The sequence below is a fragment of the Callithrix jacchus genome, chromosome 4 (assembly GCF_049354715.1).
Source record: "Callithrix jacchus isolate 240 chromosome 4, calJac240_pri, whole genome shotgun sequence".
Lineage (NCBI taxonomy): Eukaryota > Metazoa > Chordata > Mammalia > Primates > Cebidae > Callithrix > Callithrix jacchus.
In genome coordinates, this window is record NC_133505.1 from 81,275,077 (window position 1) to 81,294,000 (window position 18,924).

Genomic DNA, 18,924 nt, shown 5'->3' on the forward strand with positions numbered 1-18,924 from the left:
AAAATGACCTTATAATCCTCATGAGTTTGCTTTTACAAAAGAATAGGAAGAAAGTAATTTATAAATTGAGAAGAGTTTGATTATCTTACTTACCTAAATCCTAACACATGGATTTTTTTGAATCCTGGAAGTTTCTTGAATACCTTTTGCATCTGCAGAGAGAAAGAAATTTATAAAATACTTTTTGGTTCTACTAGGTCAGTTCTTGCCTAACTGAAAAACCTAAACACTTTTGATGAGTTAGAGGAAGAGCTGAAAATGGAAAGTTATTATGTTTTATTTTTTAAAAAATCTCTCCGAATTGATCAGATGTAAATGAAAAATTGAAGCAACCAAGGAGGCCAAACTCTTTGTTCCCAGTGATTTCCAAAACCTAGAGGAAAGTATTTTGCTATTTATTTAAAAGCTGTAGCTGGGTAGTTCTGATCTGCTTTAATGGTTACTTTAAATAAAATATAAAATAGCTTTAAGGTGGTATTTGAAGGAAAACTTTTTATCTATAGGATTTTTACTTATACACACAGAGTAATATTTTTCTGACGATACTTAAAACTAGAGTTAGCTATAATATTTTAACGATGATACTTTCTGAATTAATGATATGGTTTGGAAAATATCTATAATGTGAAAGGGATGATTATGTTCAAAATGGCTGCTGTACCTAAACAAAGTGGTAGAAATAGATTTTAATCTCATAGATTAGATTTACTCATAAATTCACATGGACATCACAATGTTCTTAATTAATTTGACCCTACTAATGAGGCCTGTTATCATAATGTTTTATAATTGCTGTACTAACTACTCCCCAAGCTACCACAGCCTGGCTTCTGCTCCTGGGTTTTCCCAGTAAGGGAGGGTTCTTTCCAGGCCACTGTCTCTCTGGCTCTTTCTAAATCCAGTGGCATTATTTGTTCCCCCTCCAAGGCATCCCTGCTCTTTTCTGGTTCTTCCACCCTCTGACCACTCTCTCCACCTTTCTTGCTCCATCCTATTCCTGTCTTTACTTTCTACTTTAAACATAAGGAGCCTGTGAGTTTTTACCTTCAGCCTCCCTGCTTCACTCACTCTCTCTTTTCTTCTGGAAGCTGGACTGCAGATGCCGTGTTAGGCTCTGCATCTGGGGACCTGTGACATGGACCCTGTGACATGGTCTCCCATGGACCAGCTTTTCCGCAGGAGACTGGGAGGCAAGAGAGGCTAAGAGGAAGGGATAGTGGTTGGGTAGTGAAGCTTGGGAGAGAAAGCAGGGTGAAAGGTAAGACTCAAGAGATGAGCAGACACCAATCTCATTCTTCTCTCTTCCCTGTTCCCTGTTCCCTATTCCTGTCCCTGGGAGATCTCATTTTCTCCCGTGGCTTCATTGATCAGTGATACACAGTCTTGAGTTCTCCACATAAATATCCCAACATTTCCCACTAACTAAATCTGCCTGAACCAGAGCCATTCTCTTCTTCCCAAATCTGCCTTTGTCCTCAGCCTCTCTGTCTCAGACAGGATCACGAACCCAAATTGCCTTCCATACTAGAAAACCCAGCATCCCTAGATACCTTCCCTCCAACCTCTCACATGTAGCCCTGACTCTGGTTGGTTTGAATTTCACAATGTCTTTTGTTTTCACCATCTTGTTATTCACAGGGCTGGCACACCCTCCCTATCCCCACTCCTGCACTGCTGAAATGGGTTTATGTGTGTGAGTGGTCAGACAAGAAATAGTTTTCTGGGTGTGCTGGGAGAGGAGGAAGGAGTAGGTATCTCCCTGACTACATTTGTTTCTAAGTTAATCTTTTTATTTAGAATCTTCACTGACAATCCCTTGCCTGGCTGCACTGCCTATTGAATAAGATCCAACTCTTTAGAATGGCATTTAAGACCCTCCAGAATCTGCACCCCACCCCCAGGTACTTTACCATGCACTTAAAAAATACAATTATTTTATTTATTGATCATTATCCTCTTGGTCAATATCTTGTCCTTTACTGACACTAAACTGACCCCTGTCCATTCCCACATAGAATATGCACTTCCATTTCTTCAGGTGCCTATGAATTATGTTCTCTTCAATTTTTCCCACCTTCTGCTTATTGACTTTCCCTCCTCCCCACACTGCACCCATTTTCAAAGCCAAATCAGACATCTGTACTGAAAAGTGTTTGTAGAGCCCCAAAGTCAGGTCCAATTATTTCTTCTCTCTACTACTCTAGAGCTTATTGCAGTATGCGCCATGAGAGTCTGTGAGGTACATGTCAGTTTCCCTCACTGAGGTCATGCTCCTTGGCCATGCCTTGTTTATTCATTTTTCTTTACTTCCCTCTTTCTGTCTAGCAGATTGCCATTCACATAGTGGGGACTCAGCAAATTCTGTTTGAGTTGAGTGCAGCTCTTCATTCCCTAAGTTCATTACCATTCCACTGTGTTGTCACTGTATCAAAATTACTGCCAACTCTACATTATTTGTGTGAAGGACTAGAGCAATAATGCACAGATAATCCCCAAATCACTTACACTGGGCTTTAGAGTGCACCATGATTTTTTTTCCCCCAGCAGACTTATTTACCTTCTAATTTTATATATATATATATTTTTTTTTTTGTGACAGTATTAAAAACAGTTTTCATTCCCTGAACATAATAGGAACTGCAGTGATGAAGGTAGCTCAGCTTTTGGGTGATCAGGAGCTATTTGTGCAGGATGGGGTTTGAATATTGGTTCTGCTACTTTCTGGCGGCAAGAGCCTGAGTTTACTGCTTAATCTCTCAGAATCTTGGTCTCCTTACCCAAAAAGGAATAACAATGACAACTAATAAGTAACAAGTGCCTGGCACACAGCCGGGCAGTTAGTGATTTGTATTAATTTGCTTTTTCTCTACTTTTCCTACTGGATTACCAGCCCCTGAGAGCCCATTTTTCCCTTACTTCTTCCAGTGACCACACGGCATGGAGCCTGGAAAGAGCAGAGAAAGTCTTTTGAAACTCAGTGGGAGGAAGGACAGGATGAGGGCCCCTGTAGAGGTCAGGGGCAGAAGGCCTGGGGAGTGAGTTCCTGTGTCTCCACCCACACACTGCCATGGGCTCAACAGAAATGTAGGAGGTTGGGTTCTGCAAAGCTGGTCTTTATTCTGAGGGCAGGCAGGAAAGTCTGTATACATGCTTCTTGTCTGCTGTGGCTTCCTAGGACAAACAGCTTTGGGGCCACAGGAAATTTGCCATGCCATTCCAGTAACAGCTTCAGGGATTTAACATTTAAATATGGACTACAGTTTCTAGAGCAGCAGATTCAGATCCTGAATCATCCGTTTTTCTTCTCCGGGGTACCAGAGATGCTGTTATACACATGAAAACAGTCAATCAACCCTGGGACTGGCGCTGTAGATGCTTGCAGCTGCAGCATCAGCAACAGGGAGCACTGCGGAGGAGAGCCGTTCTCCTCTCCAGGAGGGCTCCGTGGCACTGGCTTGGGTGGAAGGGATTTATTGCTGATGTTTATGCCCTCTTTGTGAACCTGTCTGGGATTGATTAAGAATCAGCTTTGTTTAGGAGTATGAGGAAGGCATCTAGGGAGGAGATGACAAAAGCCTCAGTTAATTCTGCTAAATAATCTTCTGGGGACCTTCTTGTCATGGAACACTAACCACTAAATTGCTAATTAAGTGCACAGTTAACCTTATTAATAATACTAAATGCATAGGGGCCTCTCTGATTCTGCAGGAATGTATGTTAACTGGGCAATAAAAAGGCAGCCGTGTTGAGTTCTCATGAATGTTTGCACAGGAGAAAGCATTCAGACAACAATTAAATGATTCCTTTTGACATTTGTATTAAATTGCTCATTAGGTTTATTGTGGAAATTAAATTACTGCAAAGCACTGTCCATTAATTCCTGATGAGGCCCGAATGTCTGTGCTAATGCAGGCGTTGGGCTGTGGTGGGGATGATTAGTTATCTGATGGTAGGCTGTGAGGTGGTTGGGCCCCTGCTTGGGAGCCTGGAGAGGGAACAGATGTAAGCAGAGAGGCTCCATCTTAGAGAAATCAGTGATTGTGCAAATGGAACCAGCAGCACTGATGGCAGGGGTCTCTGGAACACAGCTGGGCAAGACATACTCTTCTTTGGCTAAGTTTTTCAGAGGGTAGAAAGACAGGCCCATTTGGCTGCATGACATGGTGCACATCTGTAATCTCAGCACTTTGGGAGGTCGAGGAGGGCAGATCACCTGAGGTCAGGAGTTCGAGATCAGCCTGATCAACATGGTGAAACCCAGTCTCTCCTAAAAATACAAAATTAGCTGGATGTGGTGGCACATGCATGTAATCTCAGCTACCTGGGAGGCTGAGGGAGGAGAATCGCTTGAACCTGTGAGCAGAGGTTTTAGTGAGCTGAGATGGTGCCAGTGCACTCCAGCCTGGGCAACAAGAGTGAAACTCCATCTCAAACAACAACAACAACAACAACAACAACAACAACAACAACAACAAAAAGACGTGCCCATTTGATGATGATACAATAGTCCTTTCCCCACAAATATTTATTTGGCAAAATAGGAGACAGAGCATAGTGGTTAAGAGCAAGGGTTCTGGTGCCAGGCTGCCTGGGTTGGAATTTTGGCTCTGCCAGTTAATAAATATGACACTGTTGGACATATTAATTTCCTTTCCTCAGTTCCTTCTTATAAAAAGAGGAAATAATATTGGGCCAGGCACGGTGGCTCAGGCCTGTAATCCCAGCCCTTTGGGAGACCCAGGCAAGTGGATCACCTGAGGTCAGGAGTTCGATATGGTGAAACCCTGTCTCCACTAACGATATAAAAATTAGCTAGGTGTGGTGGTGCACACCTGTAATCCCAGCTACTTGGGAGGCTGAGGCAGAAGAATCACTTAAACCTGGGCTGTGGAGGTTGCAGTGAGCTGAGATTGTGCCACTGTACTCTGGCTTGGGTGACAGAGCAACAGTCTGTCTCAAAAAAAAATATTACTTATAGAATTGCATGAAAAATTAAATGAGCTAATATATATGAAACATTAAGAAAAGTGTTGGCAATTATGTCTATACACAGCAGTTTAGACTTGGAAAGGAACTGTGAGGTCACCTTCTTTAATTTCTAAGTGAAAAAGTTATGCCAGGGATCTCCAAATTCTCAGAGCTAACTTTTGGCAGGACTAGAACTCTGATTTTGAAAAAAAATTCCAATATATTGGCATTATTCTACATCAGATTGTTGTAGGTGTTTAGAAAATTGACAACAGGTCATCGAAGAGTCTATGGCAAACTATCCTACTTTGAAGATATTTTGACTATACTAAGAAATTGCCAAAAAGAATGTTCCAAAGAACAAATGGAAACGTTAACAAATTATTCTTTAATTCATTTGTTCTAATAATCCATGTCTGAGTAGTTTTCTGGTTCATAAATGACCCATGCTGATTCTTTTTCTTTGAAATTTGTAGAAAAAACTCTACATTTTATTGACTGAATGCTGATGCAGACAGGTTGGAGGTTAAGAACGTTTCATTTATTCATCTCCTTTCCAGGTGAGAAGAGGCAAGTATTGAATTCTCTAAGTATGAGAAGGGGGCTTGTTTGTTCCCTGGCCATGATGAGTAAGATTGATGTGCACTGCTGTTGTCCACAAATATAGTTCATGGTTGTGTAATCTCATGGATGCCTCTATTTTCAGTTGCATTTATGCGAACCATTACTAAGTAGTTAACTACATCCCAAACTCTGTATTAGCAGGTGAGGCATCAAAGATTGAAATAACAACTCCTGTTCTCTAGGAGAAGCTCATAGCCCCATAATGATGAGTGGGGTGAATGAAGAGGTAGTAATAGAGACAACAAAGGCCATAGACACATAAGCAAGTGATCTCAAGACAGGGTGTTGTGAAAGCAGTGAGTGGGCCCAGCAGAGTCACTGCACACAGAACGGGTAGAGGAAAATTTCTGTGTCAAAGCATGTAAAACAAGACTTGGGGAAGGGCATTCTAGACAGAGCAGACAGCACATGTAAAGGCTAAACAGGGGGTAAAACTGGAAATAATGTACATTCCTGGAAACTAGAGTGAAAAGGAGGGGCATAATAAGAAACTGGTGTTAAGATGAGGCTAAAAAAAAAAAAAGGCAGAGCTCGTATTATGGTATATAGATGCCACACGCAGCATAGGAGCTGGGTTTATCCTGAAGGGGATTGAAAGCATTTGAATTTAATCAGGGACAGACATGACAAAGGTCAGAGATGGAAGAGACATTTTAGGAAAGTTCCTTGGTTTATTAATTGATTATGTGGACAATATAATTGCCTTCCTCTTATCACCCATGAAAAATATGTCTTTAAATTGCATCATACTGTAAAAATTGAAACATTATGTAAGGACAAAGTATTATGATTTAAGAATTTATATTTTAACCCAGCATTTTCTCTACTTGGTGCCTACATAGTTATTTTATTTAAATCTACTTTATCGAGGTATAAATGACATATAAAAAACTGTACGTATTTAATAAGATGTGAATTCCTGACATCTTGAAGAATTTGTCTGTAAGGATATACCAGTGAAACCATCATCATAGTGGTCATTCTGGCATAAAGCATCTACATAATGTCTTTCAGTTAAATGAGATTTTAAAACCTACTAATTTTTATTTATTTAAAAAAAAAATTCATTTATTTAATTTTTGAGACCAAGTTTCACTCTTTTGCCCAGGCTGGAGTAAAGTGGCAGCATCTTGGCTCACTGCAATCTCCGCCTCTGGGTTTCAAGCGGTTCTCTTGCCTCAGCCTCCCAAGTAGCTGGGATTACAGGTACCCGCCACCACGCCTGGCTAAGTTTTGTATTTTTAGTAGAGATGAGGTTTTGCCATGTTGGCCAGGCTGGTCTCGAATTCCTGACCTCCAGGTGATTTGCCTGCCTCGGCCTCACACAATGCTAGGACTACAGGCATGAGCCACCGTGGCCGGCAAAACCTACCAATTTTTAAAGAAAATATAAATGTAAACACAGTGATTTCTTCTTATCCTTGAGGGGGGCATTCGAAGACCCTGTGGATGCCTGAAATTGTGGAGAGTACTTAATACCATATATACTATGTTTTTTTCCTATACATACACACCTATGATAAAGTTTATAAACTGGGCACAGTAAGAGATTTACAATGATAACTAATAATAAAATAGAACAGTTGTAACAATATACTACAAGAAAAGTTATGTGAATGGGGTCTGTCTCTCAATATAATGCCTATGTGAGGAGGTAAAGTAAGGTAAATGGTATAGAAATTGTGGCATATGTTAGGCTACTATTGACCTTCTTAATGAATTGTTTATTTCTGGAATTTCAATTTAGTGTTTTTGGACTGCAGTTGACAAGGTAACCGAAACTGTGGATAGAGGGGGCAGGTGTGGACCACTGCAACTTTTGAGAATAGAAAAGCTGGAGTGAAAAACTTTCCTGGAGATCCATTTGTTCTAACACTTTAGGGCCCATTGTAATTTTTGTTTCCTTTTTAATAGTTAAAAATGAATGCCATGAGAAGTTAGAACTATTCCCCTTAAGGGCTTATGTCATGTGGGCTCCCACCTCTCAGTCACTGCTTAGGGTATGGTTGCACAGGATGGGTCTACTCACCTGAAGTTGGGACTTTCCTGCTAGCTCCTGGTAATATGGGGACTGGGAGTCAGCAAGCTCTGCCTTGAACCTCTGGTTTACCAGAGAGATGCTGAGCTCCACTTTCTGCTCCTCAGAAACACTTTCTGTTTCTCTTTCCTGGGTTAAAAAAAAAAAGGACTTCTGTTAACATAAACCACAAATAAATAGTTATATTAGATAATATATGTTGATACTGTCTCAAGAAGCAGGTTATGAAGGTTTAATTGTTTTGGAATCAAAATCCTTTTAACTAGAACTTAGAGAAGAGCCTAGACTGGTTTAATGAGAATATTTGTGCTTAAACTTCAATTGAAACTAGTTAGAAAGTAGTATCAAGCCAAGAGAAAGTCTGAAATTTCTCTCAGAAGGAATGATGCATTTGGGCCACGTTTGGAAGCAGGTGGCTAAGAACGGCAGCACGGTTCTGAGGATCTGGACTTGGCCTCTATCACTAAGGGTCAAGGGATCATTCTTCTTGCCTGGTAGTCTGGGAACCAGCAGGGGTCTCTCATTGTTCTGAATTCACATGGGCTTCCAGGGCGCAGAGCAAGCCCAGAACTGGGTTTCAAACTTGGGTCTGACAGAGTTTTCAACCTTGGATACCCAGAAGATACTAAGCTCCATTAGTTTTCTTAAAAAAGTAAAAAATTCTCTGCAGAAGATTGAGTATCTTAGGTTATATACATGGTCTCTTATAGTGAAATTAGCTGAAAGAAGAGGATGGTCAATGGAAATTGCCCTGAAGGACAGATCTCAACTGGATAAATGGTAGCAGATGTATTTCCTCCTCATTTCTTGTCACAAATTCCCTTCTGCCATGGGCGTGGACAATACTGCAGCCTCTCTCCAACTTTAGTAGGACCCATGAGGATGTGGATTCACATTTAAAACACTTCTGAAGTTTGTTTAAAAGATTTTCATTTATTCAAAAAACACACATTGAGCATCTGTATGTTTGTAGCATGCTGCTGGGATTGATGGGACACTAAAACGTCTGGCATGCAGTATTCTTCTTTAGAAGCTTACCATTTTGTTGGACAAATTGGAATTTTACATGGCACATTTAAATGAATGTGAAATGAAATAGTCAGGGGATATTTAATCAGAGAGAGGAACCTATATTAGATTTTGAAGAAGATGGGACACAGGGGTTGTGAGAAAAGAGGTGACAGATGAGTTGTCTTAGAAATTTTATAGTGAATATATATTGAATTATGGTCAATAATTTTCTCCAACAGTATTTTTCACTGTTGATGTGAAAGCACTTTTTCAGAAAAATATAATATTTTCTTTCTTTCTTTTATCTTTTTTTTTGAGACAGTCTCACTCTGTCACCCAGGCTGTAGTGCAGTGGTGATCATAGCTCACTGCAGCCTCAATCTCCCAGGCTCAAGCAATCCTCCTTCCTCGGCTGGGACTACAGGCATGCACCACCATGCCCAGGTCATTTAAAAAATTTTTTGTAAAGATACAGTCTCTCTGTCTTGCCCAGGCTGATCTTGAACTCCTGACCTCAAGTGATCCTCTTGTGTTGGCCTCCCAAGGTGCTGGGATTACAGGCGTTAGCCACCATGCCCCGCCGAAATGCAGTATTTTCATTCTTTGTTCATGACAGTAGTTCAACAAACCTGGAGCCATGTGACCTAATGGGCAAATAGGATGGCAACAGGGTCTAATTTCTGATTTATCTCATAGAGCTGGTGAGGCTGAACTTTGTGCCTTTGCCCTGCAGCTTTGACTTGTGTTTTGGAGAGAGATTGAAACGAAGGGGAAAGAGTTAGAGGAGTCACCTCTGAGGCCCCATGGGTGGTAGGAGTGGTAGCAGTGGCAGTGTGAGGATGAACAGAGCCAGGTTCTAGTCTGCCACTCCTTATAATACTGCCTCTTTTTGGGTCTACTGCCTACTTTGTGCAGTCAAAGCTTTACACTCATGACTAATGAGTGAGGACTAATCTCTGATTTTTTATCTTTCCCAAATTCCTATCTAAGGGGTCTGGGGAGTCATGCCCTAAAAACTATACATTCTCATCAGATGGGTTTTATTTAACCCTATATATTGTGACTTACTTTCCAATCTGATTCTGGTATAATATTATGTGAGAAAAAAGAAATTCAACATGTTTTTACTCCAAAACATGTCTCTTTGCCATATTTTAAAATGGCCCTGCAAAGCTGTCCTTGAGGGTAAAAACTTTCATCTGTGAATAATCTCCATTAACATAGCTAGATCTTTTTCTTCCGGGCCTTCCAAATCCTAAAGAGAATAACTGAGAGTCTAGCGCATTTTAAAGGTCTGAATAGGGAAGATTTGTCATCTATTGACTCTAAGGACAGCCACTATGAGACTTCGAGAGAACCTTGGTCTACATAACCTTTATTTGATCCCAGGTCTTTAGACAAACTCAATCAATTGTCAACCAGAAAATGTTTAAATTTACCTACAGCCTGGAAGCCCCACTGCCTTTAAATTGCCCTGCCTTTCTGTACCAAACCAATGTATTTCTCAAATGTATTTGATTGATGTCTCATGCTTCCCTAAAATGTATAAAATCAAGCTATACCCTGACCACCCTGTACACATCTTCTCATGACCTCATGACGGGTGTGTCATGGGCCATGTTCACTCATATTTGGCTCAGAATAAATCTCTTCAAATATGTTACAGAGTTTGACTTTTTGTCGACAATGAGGACAGCGTTTCCCTGCTTCCACAATTAAATTCTGCAACCACCCTCTCATCCTATATACCTTTGCACGCAGAGTGGTTGCCAGTGCCCCTTTGCCTTCGAACACTGTGTTTATTTTTCCCATTTTACATACAGAATTTTCGTCATTTTGATATTTATTTGACCTATTCATCCTGAACATGACTGAGAACAAAACCTTCACTCTTGCTATCAACATCGAATTATTGTTCAACATGAATTATTAGTCATCAATCAGAGCTTCATGATTGATTGATTGATTCATTCTAACACTTCGTGAGCACTAATATATATGAGGTTTTGTTAGGTACTGGGGGAAAAGGGCCCCAGCACTCCAGACCTTATAATTAATTGTTTCTTGTAACCCCTTCCACTTTATCCTAAGTCTCAATCCATGTTTCCACCCTCAGTACCTAGGAAGAAGTGACAATGAAGAGTAGAGCAAAGTCACTGACTCTTGTCAGTGACTGGCTCTTTGTCACTGACCAGAGTGACAAAAATATAACACTAATATTACTGAATGGATGGTTTATCCATTCTCTTTTCCTGTTTTGTTAAGAACAGAAACAGGCATATAAAGAGCTAGATTGACTCTCGGAACTTCTTACTGTTGTAGGCATCTTGGTGTCGTTGAGCGTACGATCGAGAATTTCATTTAGGAGTGCATCATCAGGAGTGAGAGGGAATGGCCCAAGTGAGACGTTGGCAACATCTATGAAAATTTTAAAAATTAAAGACACAAAAATGAGAATAGAGGAGTTTAAATTAGACTGAGGTCAAAATTCAATATGCTTTTTCTGTCATTCTGAAATTTACAGATGTTCGGTACCTTCTGAACTCATATTTTCAAGATCACATAAATATGTTGAAAAAATATAACACATACTCTGCCCTAGTTAAATTCTTCATTCTTTCTCTTAAGGACCCAAGTTTGATGCTCCTCTGTAAATGTTATAAATGCTTTTGCTGGATAAGACCTGATTAATTTTTTCTTTTTGAAACTATATGAAGGACACATAGGCAGATGTTTACCTTGAATTTGCTCTTCTGAGAGTTTTCTTAGAATACTACCCAAGTCTTTAAAATGTAGATTGCTTTGGCAATCATTGAGGCATAAGATTTTAATCAGAAAACCAAGGGATGAAAGAATGTTAAGATGCTATCAATTTCACTTCATTTAGAACAGATCACCAGAAGCCATTTCAAATATGTGGCAAATGTTTTGATATTTTTAAAGATCTCCATAGAATGCAAGTCTGGGTTCTATTCAAACAAAGAAAAAAGCATTATTGTAATACAAATGCATTTCTATTTTGTAATAAATTATTATTTTAAAAATGCTCAGGGAAAATAGTGTTATAGTTAATTGGTTTATATTTAACCAGAAACAGCTTTCTATTTCAACTTTAATTAGGCAAAAACACAGAATGCATTAGTTTATTCTTGTGTTTTAGAAAACAGGATATACTGAAAAATGATTTGATCTTTCCTTACTCTCTGAAGAGTATGTTCTACCTGGGAATCATCAGTCACAGGAAGTCACTTGTCACTGTGAGGCTCTGTGAAGTAATCTCACTGGGTGTGGAATCATGCTTCCTAATGGGGCTTGAGAGTGGGTATCAGAATCATCTATGGAAGGCAGTTTTTTTGGCTAGTAAAGTACATACCCTGTGGCATATCAGAACCTCAAAGGATGTGGTCCCTGGCATCTTCCACTCTGCCCTCATTGAAGAATCCTGCTGTAAGCAATTGTGATGGATGTGTTCTGTGCTCTGGACTTCACCAGACTATTACCAATGTAAGGCATCTGCAAACTTTATAATCCTATGAATAATCGGTTTATGCTACAATTTTTGTTACAATAAAAAATGCTTAGCCAGCACCCTAGAAGAACAAATTTTTTTTTTGGCTGTCCTTCCGTTTTATTGCCTTGAAGAGAAATTATTCACGTGACAACTAAAAAACAATTATTAGGTAGCTTGGGTTTATCTTTAAGTGCATTCAGCCTCTTTTGGAGATTCCTCACTCTTCCTTCACACCTAGGCACCCAGTAACATTTCCCAATCAAAATCTAACCTCAACTGTTCTGTGTGTGTTCTTCAACCTGAGGTGTCCAGAAGTACAGGGGAAAAAAATTCTAAAACACTTGTTGCTGGAACTCAAATATATGGTGGTGATATATCACATTATATTATAATATTTCAATTGTCCACTGGTCCCTCAAAGTTTTTTTTTAAATATGAAAAATAATTTATAAGAAAGGGGTCATTTTAACTTACTTTAACTTATCTTACTAAATCTATCATTGTTATTACAAAAGTTTCTCTCAGCTAAAGTATACTAACTTCAAATTTAAAGTAGAAATTTCAATTCTCTTATTAATTTTGATTGTTTTCCCGTATTAAAATGAACATCTTTTTACATGTTTATATGCTCCTCCTGTAAATAACACCTTTTTGAATAAGACTTGACATTAGTTGTCACAGATCAAATCTGAGCTGTTTATAAGGGGGAATTAACTACGCAGCTCTTCTTTTCATTGTTAAAAATGCATTTTACCACTAACTTTTTTTTTGGGGACGGAGTCTTGCTCTGTCCCCAGGCTACAGTGCAGTGGCATGATATTGGCTCACTGCAACTTCCATCTCCCAAGTTCAAGAAATTCCTGTCTTTGCATCCTGAGTATCTGGGATTACAGGTGCGTGCCACCACGCCTGGCTGTAGTGTATTTTAGTAGAGGAGTTTAGCCATGGCCAGAATGGTCTGAATCTCCTGACCTCGTGATCTGCCCACCTCGGCCTCCCAAAGTGCTGAAATTATAGGTATGAGCCATCATGACACAGGGCCACCACTAACTATTTTATAATTGAAATTCAACTAGGCTTGTCTGATTATTAGCTACAAGTCAGTCTTGAAATGATAAATTAGTTGAACTTAGGAGAAAACTGAAATATAGGCACAGCAGCTTTCTTTGAATATCAGTAAAGAATGAGAAAATATCATTTATTTACAAATCTCTATTTTCTCAATTTCTATATTTTAAGTAATCAAAAATTAATTTCTTAAAACATTATTTACATTACTAAAAACCAAATGAACTGAGGAATACATTGCCCAGAGGATAGTCTTATTGTATATATTTAAAAGTATTCTTAGATTATATGGAAAAATGGGAAGACTGCAATAGAAATATACATAAAAGAGAAATTTCAAACATCTAATAAACATAGAAGAAATGATTTTTCTTTGCCTTTTGGCAAACTCTAGAATAAATAGAAATATTCAATATTGATAAGTATTGCAATGAGACAGGCTCTTGTCTTTTCTGCCAGTGGGTTATTTAAATAGTAACAAAATTTCTGGAAAACAAATTTGGAAAAATCTATTAAAAGCCTTAAAATCCATAGTCTGTGGGTCTATTTTAGATCTGGATCAAATTAACTAAAAACACAAAGAATTATTTTAGTAAGTAGGTAAATTTGCATATGGACTGAGTTTTAGAGAATATTAAGGAATTATTGTTAATTCTTTTATATGTGATAATGCACTGTAGTTATTTAAAACATTTTTTAAATAATGAAATATTTAGGGATAAGATGAAAGGATGTATCAATTTGATTAAAATGTTTTAGCAAACAATGAGATTATTGTTTTTTAAGTATGGCAAAAAGTTGATGAAACTGGGTCATGGGTACACATGGGGTCATTGTACTGTCTACTTTTAGTACATTTGAAAATTTGCAAAAAGAGTTTAAAAAGTATTTTAAACCAAATAAATATTGAACTAAAAAGAAAAAGTTGATAACAAATGTAGGGTTTCCAGTTTTGCAAATTAGAAAGTTTGAATTAAGGTAGAATATACTTTCATCACTACAAGGAAATACAGTGTGTGTGTGTGTGTATTTAAGTTAGACATTTATTATTAAAAGTTCCAGTCTTTCTATAAAGAATATGTAATCTAGAATTCAGAAATACAATCTTGGTAGAATTACTCAGGTATATAACTTGATTGATGTTCTTTGACTAGAATATGATAAACTTGCAATAAATGACCTAATAATTTTCCAGCAAAAAAAAAAAAAGCCTTAAAATCCATAGTCTTTGATTTAGTAATCTATTTTGAGAAATTAGTAATTTGACAAAGATTGATGTTTAAATATCTTAATTAAAACACTATTTGTAATGTCAAATACAATAATGCAATGGTTAAGTTGATGACAGCTGTATGGATGCAACAGAATGTTGGAAGTCATTAAAATGATTATTTTAAAGAAGTTTTAGTGGAACTATAAAATATTCTTTATATCAGGTTAAGTGGAAAAAAATGATCCAAACTCTAAGTAAATACAGTCTCAGTAATATGTGTATATAACAGAAGAAAGGAGGCAGAAAATAGGCAGTGAATGTTCATGATGGTTGCTTTCAAACTAAGATATTGAGTGGTTTTACCTTTTTTTTTCTATATTTTTCAAGTTTTATACAATAAATTTAAATTATTTTATAAGGTTAGAAATATAAGCCGATTATGGACAAGAGAGGGGAGTGTCACACACTGGGGTCTGTTGGAGGGGAATAGGGGAGGGACAGTGGGGTTAGGGAGGTTGGGGAGGGATAACATGGGGAGAAATGCCAGATATAGGTGACAGGGGGATGGAGGCAGCAAACCATATTGCCATATATGTACCTATGCAACAATCCTGCATGTTCTGCACATGTACCCCAGAACCTAAAGTGCTATTATATATATATAATAAGTAAATAAATAAAAAATATAAGCTGGTTTTCAGAAAGTAAATTATAAACATTAACTTCAATTAGGAGTTGTTTTGTAAATAACATGCTTTCACGATTTGAATTAAAGTTCAGAAGCAAAGAAATGAGATCTAAGCTTACCTGTTGAAACCACAATGGTTTCACCAGCCTCTCCCAATGTCTTCTCTGTGGATATTTCATCTTTTCTATTAGTACAATAGAAAAAAATAAGAGATTGTAAAAAAGAACTTGATGACAATAGATAACATACATTTAAATTTCTTATATTGAGTAGACATAAAAGTTATAGGAAAAGCATAGTTTAAAACCGGATTTACCTATTTTTAAATCACAGAAGTAACTTTTGAATATATTCCCATTGAGGAAAAATTTAAAAACTCTCCAAAATGGTTATGTTTGACTCCAGTGTCTTCCACAACTGTCCTGGCTTTGTGTGGTCCTGAGGTTCTGTGGTAGGCAAAGCTGGTCTTTGGGGCCTAATGGATTATCATTCCATTACACTTACACTGTGTTCTGAACGTCAGAGATAATTGATGACGTGATCTATGACTGAAATATTCTTGCTAAGATCTCAGACCCTCAAGCTTGCATATCCAGAGTCATTAAGCTTATCTAATAAAGTAATTCTTGTTACAGTAATGTGAAAGAGGTAGATTTCTGGGTAATACAAGTTTACTAAATCTGTATTCTGAGCACAGCCATTGCCCGTAATGGTAACCAGCCAGGAAGTTGGGAGTAGGTTCTCAGTGCCATGGAACGATGGTATGTAAGAGTTTCTAGGAGCAGATCCAAGGTCATGGTGGTGGAGGTATTTGTGTATGATGTTGGCCCATTCTAACAAGCTTTATTTAGAAAGGAGTGGTGGTGAGACAGCCAGGTGGGAAGGGGTCCCCAGAAAAACTACAACTGGCCTACCCATGGGGTGGAGCCTTGGGAAGTTTGCGCAATTTGTAGGGGGGCGGAGCGTGGCCCCTCCTCTTCCTGTGTGGAACCTGGGATTCAAGCTGCATGCAGGAAGCACTCCAGCAGGGACTCTGGCCTTGCAGGAGTCACTATTTTCCCCTTATCTTCCTTTTCACCGAGCAAAACCTGCTTTATTCGTTCTTCAAACCATTTGTGAGTCTAAATTGTCATGGCCATGGGACGGACAAGGACTCTGTCTTTAACCCTGTCTTTAGCTGAACCAAGGAAAATGCCTGCAACATTTTTGGCACCCAAATGGCGCTCAAGAAGTGGTGAGTGAAACGGGGACTCAAAAACCTCTCACTGTGGCTTCTAAGCCTTTCATCCTCAAATGTTTGAGGGTGGGGGAACCATGCTTCCATACCCTGTCACTCCTGGGCCTTTTCATGGCCCTTTCCTTCCTTTTCAGGATTGACCAGGGAGCAGTAGCTCCCTGCTGCTCTCCCCTCACTGCTGGGGCTGGGACATATGGCCAAAGGGTCCCACACAGCTGGCTGGCTTGTTCCCAGCCACATGTCTCCGCAGCAGCCTTCCCCTTCCCTGGCCAAGGGGTTCAGCTTCATTGAACAGTAATTAAACTTTTCTCCCTGGAGAAAACTTGCAGAAGAATAAGAGGTTTTTCCCCAAGCATTTTAAAACTTTTTTTTCCTTTTCTCTTCTCCACCTTGTAGGCAGTTAGCCTTTAAAGTTCTTTTTTCCTCTTTACTAGACCAGACCGCCACCCCAACAATTATCACTGTATTCTCTGCAAAGTTTTGGTTGTAAAATCAAGCCTCCGTCGTGTTGTATATCCTGAGAGCATGGCTTGTAACTCAGGTGGCAAGGCTTTGTTTAGCAATTCAGCCTTAAAGGATGAGCCCTCTTTGGTTTGATATCTGCATGTTTTTCTAGATCTGTCTCTTAAATGGCCCTATGCAGTGACTGGGTTTCCTTTTGCCTGTCTGTGTGTACTGTGTGTGATGTCTGTCAAAAGAGCTCTAATTAATTTGGCCTAAAGAAAGACAAGCACTTGGACTAATTTTTCTTAAAGGGAGTTAAAAGCTGTGGTACCTTTCAGTGCACATGACTTTAATCTTTGAGAAATAAAAACAGCCATAAAAATTATTGGTAAAAATGAAGGTGTCATTAAAATGTAAATAGGTGAACTAAGCTATTCAGGTCAGATGCAAGGTTTGATAAGTGTTTTAGGTTATAAACTTCTTTTTGGGTTTTGAGAACTGTCTTGCTGGCTTCACAATCAGTAAGGCCTGGGGATATATGGAACTAATTACGCCCTTAACTAATAAAGGCAAACGTCGGGTGCAGTTAGTATACAGTTAAAGTAACTTACCAGGTTTTACCTTAAAGTTAAAAACTGTTAGGAGTTACCATTATAACATGTAGTTAAAACTACTAAAAATAGATTTATGTGCAAGTGGTGTAAAAACAGTAAAATAAGTTTTTATAGTCAAAGGTTATAAGAAGGCATGGAAATGTAAACTTTAGCCTAGGTTTTAAAGGATTGTATTAAATTAGGAAAAAGCTGAAGGTTCAAAGAAGTGGTGAAAGTATTGTGGAAATTAATCTTGCAGAAGAGGTTCTCTCTGTGAACATATTGACTAAATTCAAAAAATGGTATTATATGGTTTTTCTGTAAATTGAGCATTAAAATAAAACCATAACAAAGTTTTCTTCAGGCACTAATCTGCTCTTTGGCAAAATTTGTAAGTGGTTATAAAAGGTTTTTGTGTATTTAATATTTCTGGGTCATCATTTTGGCACAATAAATAATTTATGGCAATCTGGAATTCTATTTCATAATATCAAGTTCTTTAAACATATTTAAAAGGCTTCCCAAAATCAAACTTCAGTTTCAAAATTGTTCTTCCTGACACCTAGCTTAATGGATAGTCCAGAGGGCCCCTGGAATGTCCAGAAAAGAGGTAAACAGGATTATTTGACATATTTAGGTGCATGGGATTGTCAAAATGATGTTCAGTCTACTTTAGGTCATATCTGGGTAAATAATGCTAATCTACGTTCCAAAATTCTATGGGATTAATTCTAATGTTGAAATATATGCTATCAATCATAATTAAGGTTGTTAAGTTATTGTAAACCATGGAGATAACCAAATTTGTCAATTGTGTTTCTAACTGTAACTACCCTGGACATTTTGCTCTTCATAGACAATTGCTGTCTTGTTTTTATCCTTTTCAAAAGATGGTTCATAATAAGCTCTAGGACTTTAACAGGTACTTCCAAATACAGGTTTCTGATCACTTTGGAGATTGTAACATTGGAATAAGGAATATCTACAAGAATCATGAAGAGCTGCAATGCTCACGAATATCAAACAAAACCAGAGTTAAGTAAATGGACTGAAGTCAGAAAGCTGAAGCAACCTTTTGACTTTTTCTTGGAATACTGCTCATCCTCGAATATATTCTCAAATACAGGCTTCTGATAACTTTGGAGATTGTAACATTGGAATAAGGAAGATGTATAGGACTCATGAAGAGCTGAAATGCTCACGAATATCTAGCAAAACCAGAGTTAAGTAAATGAACTGAACTCAGAAAGCTGAAGCAACCTTTTAACTTTTTCTTGGAATATTGCTCATCCTTGTTTTATTTTTCAGAGTCAAGGAAACATTTTGAACTATTTACAGGCTTTAATAATTAAGTAAGGTATACTCCTGCAACAAAAATTTGGAGCATGTTTGTTTCTCTTTGCCTGATTCCTTTAGAATTTGGAAACTATCTGTGAGTATTCTTAATTTATGGCAATATAGTTGTTTGCATCAGTGCAACAAGAATTCAGTTTTTCTTTTGCAACAAGATACATTTAGAAAAACTGGGT

At 38.2% G+C, this 18,924-nt stretch overlaps 1 protein-coding gene and 1 long non-coding RNA gene across 3 annotated transcripts in view; one reads left to right on the plus strand and one right to left on the minus strand.

Annotated features, from left to right (window-relative positions):
* IMPG1 (interphotoreceptor matrix proteoglycan 1) overlaps positions 1–18,924 on the minus strand; it is a 174,224-nt gene that overhangs the window by 119,681 nt on the left and 35,619 nt on the right. For both annotated transcript variants that reach the window (XM_017971221.4, XM_008994700.5), the window contains 4 exons: positions 15,241–15,305; positions 10,956–11,059; positions 7,622–7,759; positions 94–152 (listed from right to left, as the gene is read on the minus strand). In XM_017971221.4, coding sequence (XP_017826710.1) covers positions 94–152; positions 7,622–7,759; positions 10,956–11,059; positions 15,241–15,305 — 366 coding nt within the window. The remainder of the gene's footprint in view (positions 1–93; positions 153–7,621; positions 7,760–10,955; positions 11,060–15,240; positions 15,306–18,924) is intronic.
* LOC128931788 (uncharacterized) overlaps positions 16,238–18,924 on the plus strand; it is an 88,209-nt gene continuing 85,522 nt past the window's right edge. The window contains exon 1 of the long non-coding RNA XR_008480721.2: positions 16,238–16,355. This is a non-coding gene — a long non-coding RNA (uncharacterized LOC128931788). The remainder of the gene's footprint in view (positions 16,356–18,924) is intronic.